Source organism: Oryx dammah, unplaced genomic scaffold, assembly GCF_014754425.2.
Source record: "Oryx dammah isolate SB20612 unplaced genomic scaffold, SCBI_Odam_1.1 HiC_scaffold_8, whole genome shotgun sequence".
In the NCBI taxonomy this organism is placed as follows: domain Eukaryota; kingdom Metazoa; phylum Chordata; class Mammalia; order Artiodactyla; family Bovidae; genus Oryx; species Oryx dammah.
Genome location: NW_024070192.1, coordinates 19411792 through 19432404, shown reverse-complemented (window position 1 = coordinate 19432404; position 20613 = coordinate 19411792). Strand labels below are relative to the sequence as shown.

Here is a 20613-nt window from a genome sequence, read left to right as displayed (position 1 = left end):
TCTGAGTTTCTTTTCCCTGTCCCCGAACTACCCCTTCCAAAGCAATTGTGGACTTGCTAAGGGAGAATTCAGGTGGATTTTAACAAGCTTTATTCCCACCGGCTCTTTCTTATCCTTGGAAATGCATCAGTCTGTCACCTGACTCAGCCCCTGCTCTCTTCAGTCCTAGGTCATGTGAGTGTGAAGTTTTGGTCTCTGTGCTGATGCAGAGTGGTTTCTGCCTGTAGGGTTGAGCAGGCAGCATTGCTTTGCATAACTTGATGTTTCTTACTTTATTTCTTGTCTACATCCATGGCTATAACAGTACTGTATTGACTTCTTGGTGATTATACTTATCTATCTATCTGTATATCTCCAAGTACAAATGAAAGAAAACTCAAAGTACAAAGCCCTTTCCAGAGTCCCCAGTCCACAGTTTGCTTGTGATTTTATTTAGAACCATTTATTCATCGTATGGGCTTCCCCGGGAGCTGAGCAGTAAAGAATCCTCCTGCCAATGCAGGAGACTCGGGTTCAATCCCTGGGTTGGGAAGATTCCCTGGAGAAGGAAATGGCAACCCACTCCAGTATTCTTGCTTAGGAAATCCCATGGAAGGAGGAGCCTGATGGCTACAGTCCATGGAGTCACAAAGAGTCAGACACGACTTAGTGACTAAACGGCAGCAGCAGCAGTTCATCACACTGTTTTTGACTGGGCCACCAAGCACAGACATACGCACTCTACTGCTTATACTTATGTGTTAAAACCCCAAAGGTCCTCACTTTATGGACGTTAAATGAATGAATCAGTGCATTCAAAGATGATTATTTTCTGGACCTAAGAAATACAGAGCCAATACTGGAAAGAGGGTTTGATCTCCCAACTCAGAGGCATTTTCCAGATCCTAGTGAAATTCAGAAATGTCCAGCAACGTGACAGTCCTCACGACAACAGAACTTATTATATTTTAAAATTTTATTTAAAATTTGAATTGCTAGAGCACCAAGACTTTTCTTTGTTCCCAAATAAGTGCAATTGCAGACAGGAAGTCAGACATCTTTGCAAGAACCATGGCTGATTTAGACTCTGTCCTGTGTCTCTGACCAGGTTTCAGAACCAGGAGGGCAACCCCTTGTACCGTCAGGCAGCAATGCCAAAGTTAATAATTGGCTGTGCCAGCCCATGGCTGATCAGGCTGTTTTTGTGTGCCTGTTTTTCTATTTTACGTAAATCATGCTTTACATGTTTGCATCAACCTACTGGTGATGCACCTTTGATCAATAGATTTTAGACAAAAGTGGTTTTTGAGTCCAAAGATCAGGGCTGGGTTGGCCTGCAGACTGGATACAGGGTGTATAAAACAGAGGCAAGGCACAGGCTGACAGCAGAGCAATCACCACCCAGTCTGAAATAACTGCAAGGGCACAGCTGAAGGCTTCCTGAGTGAGGATGGAGAAGGGAATGAACGTTCTACATGACTTTGGGATCCAGTCAACACATTACCTCCAGGTGAATTACCAGAACTCCCAGGATTGGTTCATCTTGGTGTCTGTGATTGCAGATCTCAGGAATGCCTTTTATGTCCTCTTCCCCATTTGGTTTCATCTTCGAGAAGCTGTGGGCATCAAACTCCTCTGGGTAGCTGTGATTGGAGATTGGCTCAACCTCGTCTTTAAGTGGTGAGTAAGAGCCGGACAAAGAGGAAATCAGCAAAGAAAGAGGCTGGCATTGTCTTTGGAAATGTCTGTCCATCAGAAGTTTCTTTTTCATGCTATTCATGCAATTATAGTTTACTCCCCTCCTTTCTCTGGATCCTCTATAGAAAGAGAGAAGACAGAGAAAACCCTGTTAGTGAGTGAAGATACAGGAAAGGCTATTTCATAGGGGATGCAAGGCCAGCTAGACCTAGTGAATTATAGGCTATACGCAAAGAAATGCCATTTTTCTGTTTGCTTGTTTTTGTGTTTTTTGTTTGTTTTTTATGGCTGCTCTGGGTCTTGGTGGCTGTGTGCAGGGTTTCTCGAGTTGGAGAGAGCAGGCTACTCTCTAGTTGGGATGCATGGGCTTCTTGTTGTGGTGGCTTGCCTTAATGTGGTGCACGGGCTCTAGAGCTCAAGCTTCAGTAATTCTGGCACATGGGTTTGGTTGCTTCGCAGCATGTGGAATCTTCCCGGAGCAGGGATCAAACTCGTGTCCCCTGCTTTGGCAGGTGAATTCTTAACCAATGGACTACCAGGGAAGTCTGAAACTCCGTTTTATTACTTTGAAGCAGCATAGGTGACACAAAGATAGATGTGTGAAGGAAGAAAGATGAGGTATGAAAAAAGGAAACAGGCAATTTCAAAACCTGTTGTGTGAGGTCATGAAAAGCAATTCAGAGACCTCTCTTGTTCAGCCAGCTTTATGTCTTGGGCAACTCAGAGCAACTCTCTGAGTTTCTGTTTTATAATCTGTAAACCTAGATTATCTCTGGGATCTTAATAATTACTATAGTTATCAACAATTGTTGATCCTGTAGTATGGGCCAGGTCACATGCTAAGCACTTTTTTATAGGGTGTTACTAGTAAGAGTCTAAGGCACTGAGTTAAGTGACTATGAAAACGTAGGTAGTAAATGTCAGAGGCAGGATTCAAGCCCAGGCAAGCTGACTTCATAGGCAAGGCTCTTAAGAATTATGTTATATCCAGTGCTAATAAACTGACTTTCAAAAGGTAAAGAAGCCCCAATTTTAGTATTTGCCAATTTCTGCTGTGTCTGTTACCTCGTTATGACCACTTTCAAGCTATCAATGGGTCTCTGGCAAAAACCCTGAATATTTTAAAACTGTTAGCCAGTACCAGTTGACTCCAACACATCACTGTTTTGGTCTCTATTTCTTCCTGTAGAAAATGAACAGTTTGGACCAGCTGCCCTCAGAGACTTTTACCCTAAAATTATCTTTGTTCACAGTCAGGTGATTCTTAAGATCTCTTCTAGCTTTAATTTTCTTTGGCCATAAACAAGAAGAGTATTGAACATTGTTATTGGGCTCAGAAGCCCAAGGCATACTGATGGGATTCTGAAATTTCTGTTGAAAAACCTACCAAGTTTTGTCTATAACTTCCATTTTCCCTAACTTGGTAGAGGTCAGCGTTAGCGGCTGTCGCGTTTTAGTGAGAAGTCACCGTTCCTCCACTGCAGAGCAAAAGAAGCATCCTGACTGACCCTTCACACCTGTTTCCACAATGAAAAACATGCTTTTAAAGGGGAAGTGGTTGATTTGAGATATTCTGTTTCAAAGCCAGAGGATACAAAACAAGCAAATAGTAGCTATATATGTCCTTACAGAAAGTGATTCTGATGGAAATAGAGACCACATCTCCTGGGAGGCTTGTCCTTGGGGCTGGGGCTCAGTCTCTGAAGTCTGGAAGAAACCCAAGACTTTGGAGGCCTGAAGAAATGAGCTGTAGGATATGCAAATCTAAGTCACAAACTGTAGTCCCTAGGCATCCTTCTAGGGCAAATCCTTCTCACGGTTTAAAAAAAAAAGTTACATAGCTGTTGTTAATCTGCCTGCCAGTACAGGAGCCTCAGGAGATCTAGGTTCTATCCTTAGGTCAGGAAGATCTCCTCAAGGAGGAAATGGAAACCCACTCCACTATTTTTGCCTGGGAAATCCCATGGACAGAGGAACCTGGCGGGCTACAGTCCATGGAGTCACAAGAGTGGGACACGACTTAGCAACTAAACCACCAGTAGCTGCTGTTAATATGTTTGAGGACATGGGATTTATTTATTTATGTTTGAATAAATAATACCTCCAAAGGCAAAATTCACAAGTTCTATAAAGGATGCTTCATAAACGTCTCCCTCCCCTGCTTTTCCCTAAGAGCCCAGTTCCCCTTCTTGGAGGGGCTCGTGTTCTGGGTTGGATCTTATGGATCTTCTCCTCAAGCTACTCTCTCTTCTTGAAGGTGTGGCATCGGGCCAAAGCATTCCTTCAGTAACTCCAGACCCTTGTTCTGCTTTTTCACAGGATTCTCTTTGGACAGCGCCCATACTGGTGGGTTTTGGACACTGACTATTATAGCAACACCTCAGTGCCGCTGATAAAGCAGTTCCCGGTCACCTGTGAGACCGGCCCAGGTGAGAGGCCCAGCCCCCATTCAGACAGAAGCTGGGTGGGCCGTGCTCATTGTGGACACCTGGTAACATCCGTGCTGGATGAAGCTGTCTTTGAAGGGGATGTGCGCAGAGCCACACTCCTTCAAGCTCTGGTCATAGTCTTGGATTTGGTACAACTCCATCTGAATTCACTTCAGCAAGGCCTTCCAGAATAGCCTGTGACTGCCACTTTGGAATCTGCCTAATGTTTTCAGAACAGAAATTGCTAGTTCAGAGAGGCAAGGGATCCCTCCCAGACAAAGGGCTCATGAGAGTAACTGTGTGGCCCTTTGTCCAGGAAGGGAGCACGGTAGAGGCCTGAGCCCCTGCTCATCCTTCCCAGAAGCCTGGCCAGGGAGATGTGTCCTCCCCAGCTGACCGTTCAGTCCCACACCCTGTCTGTACTTTACTAGTTACACCCAGATAGGCCTTGTTCAGCCAAGTGATTTCATTTTTCAGTAAAAAGGAATATTCAAGCCCTCCACTCCCCTGCAGGTCTCAGTGTCCGCGTCCCTAAACTCAGGGGCCCTATCCCTGACTCCCAGACTAGCGCGTTGCCCTTAGTGATTGTTTTCACAAAACCTTGATTCACTTTAGAGTATATTCACTCATTCAAATGTTATTTATCTAGTATCTGTACCAAACATTGTTCTAGGCACTTGAAATGCCTCAGTGAATAAAACAAAGATCCCAACCCTTGGGAATTCCCTGGGGGTTCAACGGCTCAGCACCTCACTCGGCGCTTTCACTGTGCGTGGCGGCTCAGCTGCTCAGTCATGTCCAACTCTTTGCAACCAGCTCTTTGGACTGTAGCCCGCCAGGCTCCTCTGTCCATGAAATTGTCCAGGCCAGAACACTGGGATGAGTTGCCATTTCCTCCTCCAGGGGATCTTCCCAACCCAGGAATCAAACCCAAGTCTCCAGCTCCTGCACTGGCAGGCAGATTCTTTACCACTGAGCCATCTGGGAAGCCCCCTGTGGTGGCTCAGGTTCAGTCCCTGGCACTAAGATCCCACAAGCTGTGTGGTGCAGCTGAAAAAAAAGGCTCCTACCCTTGTGGAGCTTATATTTAAATGAGATGTGTGTGTGTGATAAAAATTCATAATACACAAGTAAAATATTTAGGATATTAGAAGAAGGAGGAGGAAGAGGAAGAAAGGCAAGGGTTTATGTGGGGTTCCCTGGAAAGCAGACTCAAATGGATATCAGCATGCAGGAGGTGCTATATTCGAGAGCAGTAGTTGTGGAAGGGAGGGATGGAAGCCACCTGGGCAGAAGTCTAATTGCCATTCAGTCTCAGCTAACCCCGTAGGAGCTCTGAATTGATTCAAGGGGATGAGGCCTTATACCCCAATAGAGATGAGTGATTGGGTGCAGGAACCCCCCAGGGAAAGGGTAGTTTTGGTCAAGATGGCTCTCATCAGCCCAGGGCAATGTCCAGTGAAGTCTGAGCACTGAGAGCCACCTGCAACCACACTCTCAACAACAGAAAGGAAAAATAAACTCTTTAGTCAGAAAAGGAAGTGGTGGCACAGGGGCCCTCCACCTTTCAGGAAAAGGAGACCAGGAACAGCAATTGGATGCAGTGTTAAGTAGAGTGGTCAGGGCAGGACTCACTGAGAAGGAGAAATCTGTGCAAAAACTTGAAGGAGGCAGGAGAATTAGCCAATAAATCCTGGAAGAAGAGGTGTCTGGATAGAAAGACCAATGTCACAGACACTGAGGAGGAAGTGTGTTTAAAGGAGAGCAAGGAGGCCAGCATGGCCAGAGCTGAGTGAGCAAAGAGAGTAGTAGAGAGGTAATGGAGGGCAGATCGATTTGCAATTATATATCCAGCAGGGTGATTCTGTGTGTAATCTCTAGACTGTATATAGACTGTATAATCTCAAGAGCTGAGGCTTTCTCTGACTGTGCCACCCACTGTTCTCCCAGAGCCTAGACATTGCTGGTCATGTAGTAGGAGCTTAATAGATATGTGTTACATAGATAACTAAATAGGTAAATGAATGGATGGCAGGATGGGTAGATGGGTGGATGGATAATTGAATCAATGGATGAAAAGATAGATGGCTGGCTGGCTGGCTCGTTGTAAAGATGGATAGATGTCTGGCTGGATAGATGGATGAAAAGATGGAAGAAAGTATGAGTGGATGGATGGATGGATAGATGATGGCCCCTAGCAATCTCCCAGATGAAGATTTTTTGGCTTTGGTTCATTCATTCATCTCTTTTCTATTCTTTAGGGAGTCCCTCTGGCCACGCCATGGGTACAGCAGGTGTATACTATGTGATGGTCACATCCACCCTCTCTATCTTTCGCAGAAAGAAAAAGCCAACCTACAGATTTCGGTAAGAACTCAGCTCTGGGTTGTGGGTGGTGGGTGGCAGGAGGTGTCTCTCTCTGTAGCGGACATACCGCTTGCTCTTCCTCCATGCCCCCTGCCCACCTCATGCCTTGGGGTGGTACTAATAAGAGTTGTGGCATTTCTGCTGGGAGTGAACACTAGGGTCACAGAATGTTAGGGCTAGAATGGACCCACATGGGCAACATCTAATTTTAGAGATCAGGAACAAGGCCTAACAGAAGAGGGCTTTCTCAAGATCAGCTAGTGAGGAAGAAGCAAGTGGTAAATAAAAGCCCATTTCTGTACCAAACATTGCGATGCCTCATCCAGGTTAAAATAAACAAAGAAGTAGAAAACACCACTTTGGCGGGGAATTCTGAGTATGCAGCCACTGAGCAAATCCTTCATTATGAAACATAAAATAGAGAGGTTGAAATTCACACACACAGGGGTTTACCACTTGCCACGGCTATCTTTGAAATGTTGAGTATAGTCTTCAATTTACAAAAAATTCCACTAATGTAACCTGAGTTTGCCAGGCTCCAGTGTTCCTGCCGAGGCTATTCTCTTTGGTGAAGGATCTATATCTGGATTTTCTTATGACTGCCTCTTCCATCACAGGTGCTTGAATGTCATGTTGTGGTTGGGATTCTGGATCGTGCAACTGAATGTCTGCCTGTCACGAATCTACCTTGCTGCTCATTTCCCCCATCAAGTTGTTGCTGGAGTCTTGTCAGGTACCAACTGCTCTGGTTCCCTCCCTTCAACCCCCACCTATACCATTCCTTCCTAATCAGGACAAAATGCCAGCATTCCAGCCATGTTCTGTGTATAATCGATACTGTTAGTATTTCAGCGGGTTGGAAGTCAAGGGTGGGCAATTTAAATGACTTATTTCTATGGGAATGCCCAGATCTACACAATTAAGTGTGCTTCAGAAAAATGACAAGACAGCAAATTAACTCATCCAGTTGATTTTGCCTAAAATCTCTGAGATATTTTTACATTCTTTATTTCTTACAGCTCTTCAGTTGGAAGTGGACCCTAGGTTAGGGTTAAGAAAACCTATCAAATTTAACAAATTAACACAATGTTCTTGGAAAGCTCTTTATTTAAATAAATTCATTTGCAAACCTAATAGATACCCACAGCTGGTCTTTATTATCGGTTCTGTGTTTCAAATATGTTGTTTTCTTAGATCCAGCTAATCAGGGGCAGAAAAGACTTAGGTAAGCTAAGTGTAAGAAAGAATTTCTTGACTTTGTGGGAAACACTGGAATATAAGACCTTAGGGGAAATGCGGAATTTTTCCCCTGGAGACCTGAAAAGGCACAGAGGAGAGCAGCATTCACAGAAGCATGTTGAGAACAAGAAAAATGATGACTTCCTGGCAACTATGAAATTAACACAGCATTATAGCACTGGGTTCCATATTTGAGGAAGAGCCTGGAAGCTCTTGTTACATGAAAGATCTAGGAAAGTTTAAGTCAGAAAGAAGAATAACTACCTTTATTTTTTGAGTTCCCAATCTGTTTGTCTAGTCTTTTCCACCCAGTTTATTATTTTTAAATTGACGTATAGTTGATGTACAATATCATGTTAGTTTCATGTGTACAGCAGAGTGATTCAGTATATATATATTCCTTTTCAGATTCTTTTCCCTTGTAGGTTATTATAAAGTACTGAGCAGAGTTCCCTGTGCTATATCAGTTCAGTTCAGTTCAGTTCAGTCGCTCAGTCATGTTTGACTCTTTGCGACCCCATGAATCGCAGCACGCCAGGCCTCCCTGTCCATCACCAACTCCTGGAGTTCACTCAAACTCATGTCCATCGAGTCGGTGATGCCATCCAGCCATCTCATCCTCTGTCGTCCCCTTCTCCTCCTGCCCCCAGTCCCTCCCAGCATCAGGGTCTTTTCCAATGAATCAACTCTTCACATCAGGTGGCCAAAGTATTGGAGTTTCAGCTTCAGCATCAGTCCTTCCAATGAACATCCAGGACTGGTCTCCTTTAGGATGCACTGGTTGGATCTCCTTGCAGTCCAAGGGACTCTCAAATGTCTTCTCCAACACCACAGTTCAAAAGCATCAATTCTTCAGTGCTCAGCTTTCTTCACAGTCCAACTCTCACATCCATACATGACCACTGGAAAAACCATAGCCTTGACTAGACAGACCTTTGTTGGCAAAGTAATGTCTCTGCTTTTTAATATGCTGTCTAAGTTGGTCATAACTTTCCTTCCAAGGAATAAGTGTCTTTTAATTTCATGGCTGCAATCACCATCTGCAGTGATTTTGGAGCCCCCAAAAGTAAAGTCTGACACTATTTCCCCATCTATTTGCCATGAAGTGATGGGACCAGATGCCATGATCTTAGTTTCTGTGCTATATAGTAGGTCCTATATCTATTTTATATATAGTAGGGTGTATATGTTAATCCCAACCTCCTAATTTATCCCTCACCCCTGAGAATGAAAAAAAAAAGTGAAAGTGATAGTCACTCAGCTGTGTCGACTCTTTGCAACCCTGTGGACTGTAGCCCACCAGGCTCCTCTGTCCATGGAATTCTCCAGGCAAGAATACTGGAATGGGTAGACATTCTCTTCTCCAGGGGATCTTCAAATGTGTTTAAATGTATTAACAGAGGCTCTAGAGTTACTACAAACTCCTGCGAAAAGAATCGATATCTATCAGTTCAGTTCAGTCAAGTTGCTCAGTTATGAGAGATAGGTTTTAGCACAGCACAAAGTACCTTCTAATGATCAAATTCATGCAAAGATGAAATGGGCTGCCTGAGTGGGAGTGAGCTCTCCACCCTTGAGGGTATTCAAACAGAGACAGGAGGACCACCCCCGACCCTCCTCTTAACACAGGAAGTTTGCATGTGGTGGGAGGAAGTAACTGGCATATCTCTTCCATCTCAAAGAATCTATGGCTGAGGACAGGCTGGAATCATACATGGGAAGAAACCAAAAGACCCTCTGATCTGACCTCTGTGATTTAACTCCACAGTGGTGGAACAGATGGCAGGTCACCCATTACTCCAGACTCACCTCCAGCTGACGGGCCAGCATCTTCCCCAGTTCTCATGGTCATTCCTTCTTCCACTCAGGCATTGCAGTTGCTGAGACTTTCCGCCACATCCAGAGCATCTACAATGCCAGTCTCAAGAAGTACTTTCTCATCACCTGCTTCCTGTTCAGTTTCGCCATTGGATTTTACCTGCTGTTAAAGTGGCTGGGGGTCGACCTGCTGTGGACTCTAGAGAAAGCCAAGCGAAGGTGTGAGCGGCCAGAGTGGGTCCACATTGACACGACGCCCTTTGCTAGCCTCCTCAAGAATCTGGGGACCCTCTTTGGCTTGGGTCTGGCTCTCAACTCCAGCATGTACCGAGAGAGCTGCAAGGGCAAGCTCAGCAAGTGGTTCCCGTTTCGCCTCAGCTGCATCGTGGCCTCCCTCGTCCTCCTGCACCTCTTTGACTCTTTGAAACCCCCCTCCCAAGTTGAGCTGATCTTCTATGTCCTGTCCTTCTGCAAGAGTGCAGCGGTGCCCCTGGCATCTGTCAGCCTCATCCCCTACTGCCTCGCCCGGATGCTGGGCCAGCCCAACAAGAAGACTTTGTAAAGGGATGTGGAGTCTTCAGAATTGAAAGCCAATGACTCTGCCAAGGATTGAGGATGGTTAGGGCATTCTGCCAGCCCATCCTGAGACCAGAGGTACTAGAGTCAGCTCAGGCAGCCCCCCTTCCCCCTTTGCAATTCTAATTGTATTGGGTGATGTTTTATTGAAAAACTAGAGGAAGCTTTTATTTGAGAAAGCCTTATTGGAAGGTGGGTCATTCTGGATTGTTCCTGCAAAGGTGTGCTTTTTTTTTCTGTCCAGTACAAAGGCAAGACTTCTTGGTAGTAGTAGTAGTTTAGTCTCTAAGTCATGTCCAGCTCTTGCGACCTCATAGACTGTATCCCACCAGGCTCCTCTGTCCATGGGATTCTCCAGGCAAGAATACTGGAGTGGGTTGCCATTTCCTTCTCCAGGGTATCTCCCCCACCCAGGAATCAAACCCCAGTCTCCTACCTTGCAGGCAGATTCTTGACCAACTGAACTATGAGGGTAGGATCAGCTCATAATGCCAGGCTGGGAATCACAAGTGAATGTCCCCCCTTTTTTTTAATGACAACATGTTTAATTTATAAAAGTTACCTTGCAGATATGGAATATGTTTATGCTAAGAGTAAGACACCACTAAAAAGTCAGTTCTTTCTTAAATCTTCTAGCTAACAACTGCATTTACTACTCATGCTCATCATTACCCAGAAGAGGAGAAAGGAGCTGTGGATTTGGTAGGGAAAGGATTGATTAAGGAGGATTTTTAAATATCTTGCATACCCTGAAAACTGTATGTCAAACAATATCTTAATAACTTTGATTATATTCAAATCTTTAGGTAAAGGACTCTCAACAATGGGGGACAACTTCAAGTATAATTAATCAGTGGTTAGTGGAGTAATTCTGCTTGTATTTTTCTATTATATATCCATGGTCATTGTATTTACTGAGATTTCTGAATGGCTGTGGTGACCTGGATATTGTACTAGGTCAGAAACTTTGTACAAAGTCAGCTTATCCTCCATAACATTTAATCTCTCTCCTTACTAGCCCAGCTCTGCTTTCTCCAGAATTTCCCACTGATTTTACACCCACCCTGCTGGATCTTCAGATGCCTGAAGGCAACTTTGTAGTGGTGCTTTTGTATGTTTCAGTTAAGCTCTTAAATCCTAGGCAAAATGGCAAGGAGAGGGCCAGGATTCCTCTCTCCAGAAGGTCACTCCAATGTTACTTTTGATTCCTGGAGGGTAAATATGACTCCTTTCCATATCCGAAACCAATCAAGAGCACATTCTTAGAGGAAAAGCCAACTCCTCCTACTTGCCTGTTCTCTAGTCTCAACTGATTTGCAGACTATGTTCTTTAAAAAAATATTGAAGCCTATTTATTTGAGAGTACTTGTTTTTTCTACTAATTATATAGATCACCATATATTATCATTCACACCAACCATCCTGGTCATAACATCTTTGCAAAGAAAAATATATACATGCAGTATTTTATTAAAACAACATTTTACTTAAGAATGAAGTCTTGTTGATTACTATATTTTAGAGGTAATGTGATCTGAAGCTTCTAATTCTGGCTCAGCTAAATTTCTAGCTCTTTCTCTATTTCCCTAAACAAATAATTTGGTTTCTGTGTACTTACATTTTCTTTTTGGAAAAGGAAGCTGTTTTGTCTTGGGTTGGGCCAGAAGTCCCAACAGGGCTGCAGAGACTTGTAAAATGTCAACAAGGACATAGGCAGAGTTGAGCACATCAACATGGGCACAATATCATTGGCCGAGATGGAACATTAGTTACCAGACCACAGTGCAGCACGAGTTGCTTTATGGGGTCAAACTGCAACTTGAGAGCAGACAGGCAGGATCACTACCAAACTAAGCAATCAGGGAATGTAAGTCGTAGTAGCAGAATAAGGCTGAGCTGACTTGGAAGTTCTCCGGTGGCTCAGTGGTTAGAACTCTGGCACAGGTTCCATCCTTGGTCTGGGAACTGAGATCCCACACACTGTGCAGTGTTGCCCAAAGGATTTAAAAAAAAAAAAAGTCTGAACAGACTATGGAATCCAATAGCCTGGTGTCAGCAAGGCTTTTGGTTACAGTTAAAAGAAGTCTGAACAGAGCAAGTTATAGCAGCAAAGGATGCTCAGAGATACTGAAAGTGTTGCTCCAGGATTTATTTCCTCCTGGGTGCAGGGTCCCAACCTCCAAAAGCCTTGACTCACCAGCATAACTCTGGATCTACTGAGAGTGAGACCTGATCATTCACTTCAGAATGCTAGGGACTTCCCTGGTGGTCCAGTGGTTAAGAATTCGCCCACCAATGCAGGGGACATGGGTTCAATCCCTGGTTTGGGAAGATCCCACATGCCTTGAGGCAACCAAGCTGATGTATCACAATTACTGAGCCCACACTCTAGAGCCTGTGAGCTGCAACTGTTGAGCCTGAGCACTGCAATTAGAGAGTAGTCCCCACTCACCTCAACTAGAGAAAGCCTGAGCACAGCAGCAGAAAATTAAAAAAAGAAAAAGAAGAACTTTGGGATGTGAATCTTTAGGGAAAGTTGAGTCCTGCTGCTGCTGCTGCTGCTGCGTCGCTTCAGTCGTGTCCGACTCTGTGCGACCCCAGAGATGGCAGCCCACCAGGCTCCCCCGTCCCTGGGATTCTCCGGGCAAGAATACTGGAGCGGGTTGCCATTTCCTTCTCCAATGCATGAAAGTGAAAAGTGAAAGTGAAGTCGCTCAGTCGTGTCCGACCCTCAGCGACCCCATGGACTGCAGCCCACCAGGCTCCTCCGTCCATGGGATTTTCCAGGCAAGAGTACTGGAGTGGGATGCCATTGCCTTCTCCGAAAGTTGAGTCCTACGGAATTTTATTTCTTTGGGGTTGTTAGGGGGGCTAGCACCAGGCCCCTCTGAGAAGCTAATGGTCTCATCAGGGGAGAAGAGAAATGGTCTTGTTCAGTTTGAAATGAACCCCACTGCTTGGGCATGCCCCTCATCCTGTATGGTTTATTTGCCCTCGAGGACCAAAGCCAGATTCGTTGCAATAGAGCTCTGGCAGAAAGTAAACAATGCCCATGCCCCCAGTAGTTGGTCAGGTTGATAAAGACACATAATAAAAGATGAAATTTGTGCTTAATATATGCCAGGCTCTGTTTTTACTTATACATTATACATATTTATACAGTGAACTCTCTTAATTCTCCCTATATCTCTGTAAGGTGGGTGTTAGAATTTATCCTCACATTACACATGAAAAGGCACAGAGGCGTTAGGGAGCTGGTCCAGAATGGAGGAGCCAGTTGAAGAACCAGGCAGTCTGACTCCAGAGTTCATTCTCTCTCTACTCCATGGATGCCAGTAAGACTAGTGGTTGCATTAAATCATCCTTCAGATACCAGATACAACTCATAACACAGACCACAGAGATTTTGATTTCTTGTGGCCAAAGGACATTATAAAACTTATTCCCAGTGAGCTAGTACTGGTTTCTAAGTATGAAGATACCATTTTTCAAAGTTCATTTCATAAACTCACTATTGAAACAGGCATAAAAATATTAGTTAACAACAGTGTCTAGAACAACCTTAGCTCTTTCTTTTCTTTCTTCTAAGAAAGAGCTTAAAGCAATTCCCTGGCAATCCAGTGGTTAGAACTCCTCCCTCTCACTGCTGAGGGTTCGGGTTCGATCCCTGGTCAGGCAACTGAAATCCCATAAGTCATGTGGCGTGGCAAAAAAGAAAAGCAAGGGCCTAAAAATCATGCTGAACCTCTGGGTCAGAAACTAACTTACTATCTACAATCAAGATAACACAAGAAGAGAGAATTACCACAAATAAGTTTTGGTATAGATCTATATAAAAGGGTAGAAAGTAAAGAAATGCTGTGGAAGATTTTTAGATCAGAAATTCCACCAATGCAGGACTGCTATCTTTCACTGGAACAGGCAAAGGCTAGAAATGGACAGCTCTAAAGGCTAAGAGGGCCTCCATGGTGGCTCAGATGGTAAAGAATCTGCATGCAGTACAGGAGACTCGGGTTCAGTTCCTGGGTGGGGAAGATCCCCTGGAGGAGGGCATAGCAACCCGCTCCAGTATTCTTGCCTGGAGAGTCCCATGGACAGAGGAGCCTGGCGGGCTACAATCCATGTGGTCTCAAAGAGTTGGACATGACTGAGCAGCTAACACAAAGGCTAAGAACTCATGATGGGTAAAGCCAAGAAGAGTGTCAGCCCATGATCAATTTGTAAAATAACCAATGTATTAGCACATTTTGATCACAGATCTGCTCCTCAAGTTACAGATATATGTTTACTTTAGACATGACTTGTGAATCCTCAGGATGGCAGTAAGTTTAAATGACCAATAACCATTTTATTCTTTTTCTTTCTTTCTTTTTTTAAATCATGAAATTATGATAACACATTTACAGGAGACTTGGAAAACAGAACAAAGTTACATATAATTCTGCTATATATTACAATTATTTTTTAGGTAGATAAATCAAGATTTTTAGTTGGAGTTTCAATAGAAAACTCTCAAAAATTAATAGAATGAATATACAGAAAAGTAGAAGGATATAGTAGGCTTGAAAAGCACCATGAGCCAATTCAATGTAAGTAAGAGTTATACAATTTTCACTCAACAGTAGGATACAAATTCTATTCAAGTTTCCATAGACTGTAAATTAGGAGACATTGGACCATATCCAGGGACATAAAATAAGATGCAAAGATTTCATGGTCTAAAGGTATTGAAATCATAGAGTCTATTCTCTTATTACTGTAGAATTATGTTAGATCTATAGCATGCTAGATTTATGTTACAATTATTATTAATTATGATAGAATTATGTTAAATCAATATCAAAAGATATTTGAAAATAATCCACAAGTTTGACCAAGGTCCACGTTATGTTATAACACAATTTGATAGATTGGTCTAGCAGTCTTTTCATTTTGAGGAGATGGGTTTAAGGATGATACAAACACACACACACACCATACAATTGTCTTCTTGGCCTAAGAAAGCAGACCCATTAAGAAAATGCAAATTCTGCTGCCTGAGCCAATGCTGCTTCACCATGGAGAGACCAAGGGCTTGAAGTTTTTGTTTCTGCTTTTTAACAAAATTTATAATAGATTTGAAAAATTTATAGCAACTTTATTGAGATGTAGTTCACATACTGTACAATTACAAAGTGAACTATTCCAGGGTTTTTAGCATAGTCAGAGAGTTGTACAACCATCACCACAAATTGATTTTAGAACATTTTCTGTCACTCCATAAAGAAACCCCACACCAGGACTTCCCTGGTGGTCCGCTGGATAAGAATCTACCTGCCAATGCAGAGGACACAGGTTTGAACCCTGGTCTGGGAAGATTCCACATTCCACCGAGCAGGTCAGCCTCTGTGCCACAACTACTGAGTCCAAACTTCTAGAACCCATGCTCCAGAAGAGAAACCACCACAATGAGAAGTCCACACACCGCAATTAGAGAGTAGCCTATGCTCACTGCAACTAGAGAAAGCCCACTGTAGCAATGAAGACTCAGCACAGCCAAAAATAAAATAAGTAATTAAAAAAAAAAGAAACCCACACCCATTAGAAGTCACCTCCAGCTCACCCCAACCTGCTCCACCCTCAGCCACCACTAATCTACTTTCTGTCTCACAAATCTGCCTATTCTAGACATTTCATATGAATGGAATCACACAACAGGTGACCTTTGTGGTCTGGCTTCTTTCATTTAACATGATGTTTTCAAGGTTCATCTATGTTGTAACATGTATCAGTACTTCATTTCTTCTTATAGGCAAAGAATATTTCATTGTGTGGATAAATTTTGTTTATCCATTCCTTAGTTGATGGATATTTGGGTTGATTCTACTTTGGGGCTATTATGAACAATACTGCTATAAACCTATGAACATCTGTGTACAGGTTTTTGTATAGATGTATGATTTCATTTCTCTTGGGTATATCCCTAGGAGTGGAACTTCCAGGTCAAATGGTAACTCTATATCTAACCTTTTAAGAACTGCTGCTGCTGCTGCTAAGTCGCTTCAGTTGTGTCCGACTCTGTGCGACCCCATAGACAGCAGCCCACCAGGCTCCCCCGTCCCTGAGATTCTCCAGGCAAGAACACTGGAGTGGGTTGCCATTTCCTTCTCCAATGCATGGAAGTGAAAAGTGAAAGTGAAGTCTCTCAGTCATGTTTCCCAAAGGTCTAGAAAGGAAAAGTTTTACAGTGCTCTTGGTTTTGCCATCTCTTTTGATTTCTTAGGATCATACCCTACATCAGAATTGTCTATTTGCTTTGGGAGGGTTTCAAAGCAAGATTGATCAGGTGATCAGATTTACATGATGAAATATCAGTGGGCACCTCCCACTTTTGTTGGTAATGATTTATTGTTCCAAGAGTATTTCATTCGAAGACACATGGATATTTGAAGTTCCAGTCCTAATCAACCGACTAGTTGTTTGTAAACTGTCAAACTTTGCTGACTTGTTTTCTGAAAATAGTTACTTTAGCTGTTGAATTATTAAGGTTTATTGATTTGACTCTGCAGTAATTGCCAAACTAAGACAGATGCCTTTAAGGCATATATGTGTAAATAAAATACCATAATATCATTTGTATCCAGGAGTTTTTCAAAAGCCTCTTGAGAATGAAAAACACTCTGTCCAAAGAGCCTTCTGATGATGTTATTTAGGAAAGAACTGACTAGAAATGATATGACAAAGCAGTCAATAAGTCACTTCCATTAGGGAACCAAGAACCTAATTCATCTGGAAGAGAAATCAGCAGTCATATAGTCCAACAATGGGCAACCCAAAGCCCAAGACCTAATTGTAGAGTGAAAGGTAAAAAAGCTGCCTCTGGATTGCTGGCTTCTTAATAAAAAGAAAACTAATTTAGAATATTTTTCTTTTTCCTGAATTGGCCCTTATTTTTTTTAAGGTGTTCACTATTAATTCTATTCAAAAAATATTTTTTTCATTTCATAGATACAGAAATGAAGGTCTAGAGAGGTAAAACAGCTCTTTTAAGTCACGTGAGTAACCTCTTCTCAGGTCTCCTGCTTCTTAGTAGAGAACAAGCTCCTCTTTGCCTGACTCCAGCATTTACCTGAGCAGTGAGGTCAACAGGCAGCAGTTGCCACAGAAGTGAAAGACATAAGTGACTAGTAGAGCCAGTATATTTGAACCAGGACCAGGGTCTGTTAAGCAAATTTAAGCCACAGCTATTCAATAACTGTGTTCAAGGTAGCCTGTTCCTAATTAAGTTATGTGGTCCTGTCTTCCTTTGCTTTCATAAATCTTTCCAGGGCAGGACTGTAACTACAACAAGAAACGACTTGATGTTTTTATGGGGATTTTTTAGCATGAGGGTAGTTTTCCAGTCAGCAGCTGTTCTGTGCTTTCTTTTCTGCCATCTTCTGGCTTTCTTCTTTTGAAAATCACATTCCATGGCTATTGCCTTCCACTCAGCTCAACTGGACTTCTGATGATGTGCTAACCGGATTTCTCTCATTCTGCGCCATTACAGAGTTGGGGATTCCAATTGTTTTGGGTTTTTTTAATTTTTATTTTGTTTATTTGGCTGAGCTGGGTCTTAGTTGTGGCATGAGGGCTCTTCATCTTAGTTGCAGCCTGTGGAATCTAGTTTCCTGATGAGGGATTGAACCCAAGCCCCTTGTATGAGGAGCATGGAGTCTTAGCCACTGGACCACCAGAGACATCCAGGGAATTCCAGTCTTGAAGAGCTGCAATTCTTCTCTGCAGACCAAAAAGAATGAAAATCTGATTCCTTCTTTTCCGTGATGAAACTTTTTGGACTCTGGCTGTGGCATGCCCCCTTGAAAAGAATGCCATCTTTTCACCTCTGTCTTTCCCTCCAGTCTCCTCCTTCAACCCCAGCCCATTGGCAACCCTGCCACTGATTCCCACTTGATCTCCCTAGTAATGAACTCAAGGAAGCCTTTGGACAGGTATGAATAGGCTTAACTAATAGCCCAAGTGGCATAAATTATGTTACCAACCAGGGTTCTTGGCCTTCCCCAATCAATACAGATTGACTAGAGGCTGGATGGGAAATGTAGGCAAGGCTACATTGGGGCCCTTGCTGCAGCACTGGGACAGCAAAAACAAGCAACACGTTCCCTTCCTTGTTTCCCAAGGAGGGGCGAGCTTGTTCCTTATATAAAGTGAGGGTAGGGGTGCATCCAGGGGCTGGGCTGGCAGGGTGGCTTAGGGGGTTTGCCCACCCCTTTGGTGATATTAAGTGCAGGGGACATGTGCGGTACCCTGCTTTTGATCCTGACAACCTGTATTTGCTTCCAGCTTCTCAGAATTGGCAGTTGGGATTTTTCGTCTTTTTGTAGCTTTTATTTATTTATCTTTGGCTGCTTTGGGTCTTCGTGTCATGAATGGGCTTCTCTCTAGATGTGGTCTGTATTTGCAGCGCATGGACTTAGTTGCCTTGTGGCATGTGGAATCTCAGTTCTCTGACTAGGGATTGAAACTGCATCCCCTGCCTTGGAAGGTGGATTCTTAACCACTGGATAACCAGGGAAGTCCCTTTCTGTGTCTTTTTATCTTGTTGTCCAGAAATTGCCCCAACTACACAGGCATGCAGCTATTTTTATTCCCTTAAAGTTTCCTTGTATGTTATTACTCGGAGAGACGTTTGTCCAGGTGCAAGCACTGTAGCACTACAACAATGGGCCCCAGGTCTCAGCCTGTCTCTGTCTTCATTTGTTTATATAATTTCATTTATTTATGGCTGTGCTGGGTCTTCGTTGCTGCTTTGGCTCTGAGCAGGGGCTACTCTCTACTTGCGGTACACGGGCTTCTCACTGTGGTGGCTTCTCTTGTTGCAGAGCACGGGCTCTGGGGTTCACAGGCTTCAGTAGTTGTGATGCGCGGGCTCAGTAGTGGTGGTTCACAGGCTCCAGACCACAGTCACAGTAGTTGTGGCACATGGGCCCGCTTGCTCCTCTACATGTGGGATCTTCCCAGACCAGGGATCGAACCTGTTTCTCTGGCTTTGGCAGGCAGATTCTTCACCACTGAGCCACCAGGGAAGCCCTGTCTCAATGTCGTTAGACTACCAGTGCCCTCCTTACCAGTCCCTCTTGTCCTCCATCCATGACTGCAATGAAATGACAGAGGCATCATGTCTCCCTCCAGACCACAGAGAAACCACCATGGACACCGTGTCAGAGACTCCAAAGGGCTCCTTTGCTCTGGAAGAGCCTCAGGGGAGGCCCTCACTGTTGACAGGCATCAGAGCTGATTCAGGAAAAGCTGATGCAGCAGCTCCAGGCTTTGATTTGCTCCCCAAGTTTCGTCAGTAGGCTCGCTACTCACAGTGGCCGCCAAACTGTTATCTCCAGAACTCTGCCCTTTCTCATTTCCTACCTACAAAGCTCCACACAGCTGCATGATATGCTTCTAAGAAATTCCAAAGGGCAGGTGACCCCAAACATAATAACTGTCAGACCAGTGAGTTAATTTCTCAAGTTGAGGGTTGGCTGAACTTAACTCATTTCTAAGAAAAATAAAAGGGGATTTCCCTGGTGGTCCAGTGGTTGAAGTTATGAGCTTCCGCTACAGGAGGCACGGACTCCCTGGTTGGGAAACGAAGATGCTGCATGGTACAGCCACAAAAAAGAAAAAAAAAAAAAAGACCTGAGGAGGATTCTGCCACTTAGGGCTCTCTCACCTGAAAGGGCTCAAGGTTTCCAAGCTCCAAGTCATTACAGGTTTTCTTTGGGGAATTCCCATAATAATCAATCCTTGAGGAAGATTAACTGGGGGAAGAGATTTGAGGAAGAATAAGAAAGTGTTGGAGAAGAGCTTAATGAAAGGAAGAGTCAGGAATGAAAACAAGTTTTATTTTGGGCTGAGCCAGCTGGGAAGCCAAGGGCAGAGTAGATGAAGTTGGAATGTTCCATTCTTTACAGAGATAGGGGAGAGTTTCATATTGTTGCCCAAATACCATCATGTCCACACAGAATATCTAATCAACCAACACTTCTCCACTGGGTGCCATTTTGCCTCCCAGGTGACATTTGATGGTGCCTGGGAATCCCAGGGACGGGGGAGCCTGGTGGGCTACCATCTATGGGGTCTCACAGAGTCAGACACGACTGATGCGCCTTAGCAGGAGCAGCAGCAGCAGGGGACATTTCTGGTCATCAAAACTGGAGGGGGTGGGCGGAAATTGGAGGGGTGCTACTAGTTTCTAGTGGGTAGAAGTCACATAAACTGTAAACACAACCCCCTCTCCCCCCAACAAATAATTATCTTGCACCGAATGTTAATAGCACACCAGGATTGAGAAACCTTTTGACAAACCAGAAAAGGGGTGGCTCAATCACAGTTTATTCGAAAGAACTTTCCTCCAGCAGATGTTTTTCAACTCAGTGTGAGGGCACCGCTGTGCCAAGGCGTCACTGTGGTGTACCAGGCAGCCCCTCTTTCAGCTCTCTCTGAGGTGAGAGATTTATCATTCTAAATTCTA

The 20613-nt window shown here is 43.9% G+C and overlaps 1 protein-coding gene across 2 annotated transcripts; it reads left to right on the top strand.

The window, feature by feature from the left end:
• The first annotated feature begins 1306 nt into the window (after positions 1-1306).
• G6PC1 (glucose-6-phosphatase catalytic subunit 1) lies at positions 1307-13220 on the top strand. 2 transcript variants are annotated; one of them, XM_040245329.1, is made up of 5 exons: positions 1307-1659; positions 3997-4106; positions 6368-6473; positions 7091-7206; positions 9581-13220. In XM_040245329.1, exons 1-5 carry the CDS (start codon positions 1430-1432, stop codon positions 10090-10092), a joined length of 1074 nt encoding a protein of 357 aa, XP_040101263.1. In that variant the 5' UTR covers positions 1307-1429; the 3' UTR covers positions 10093-13220. The 2 variants fall into 2 exon arrangements, with proteins under 2 accessions (XP_040101263.1, XP_040101264.1); XM_040245330.1 differs by having other exon boundaries at positions 1308-1489.
• Positions 13221-20613: the final 7393 nt, after the last annotated feature.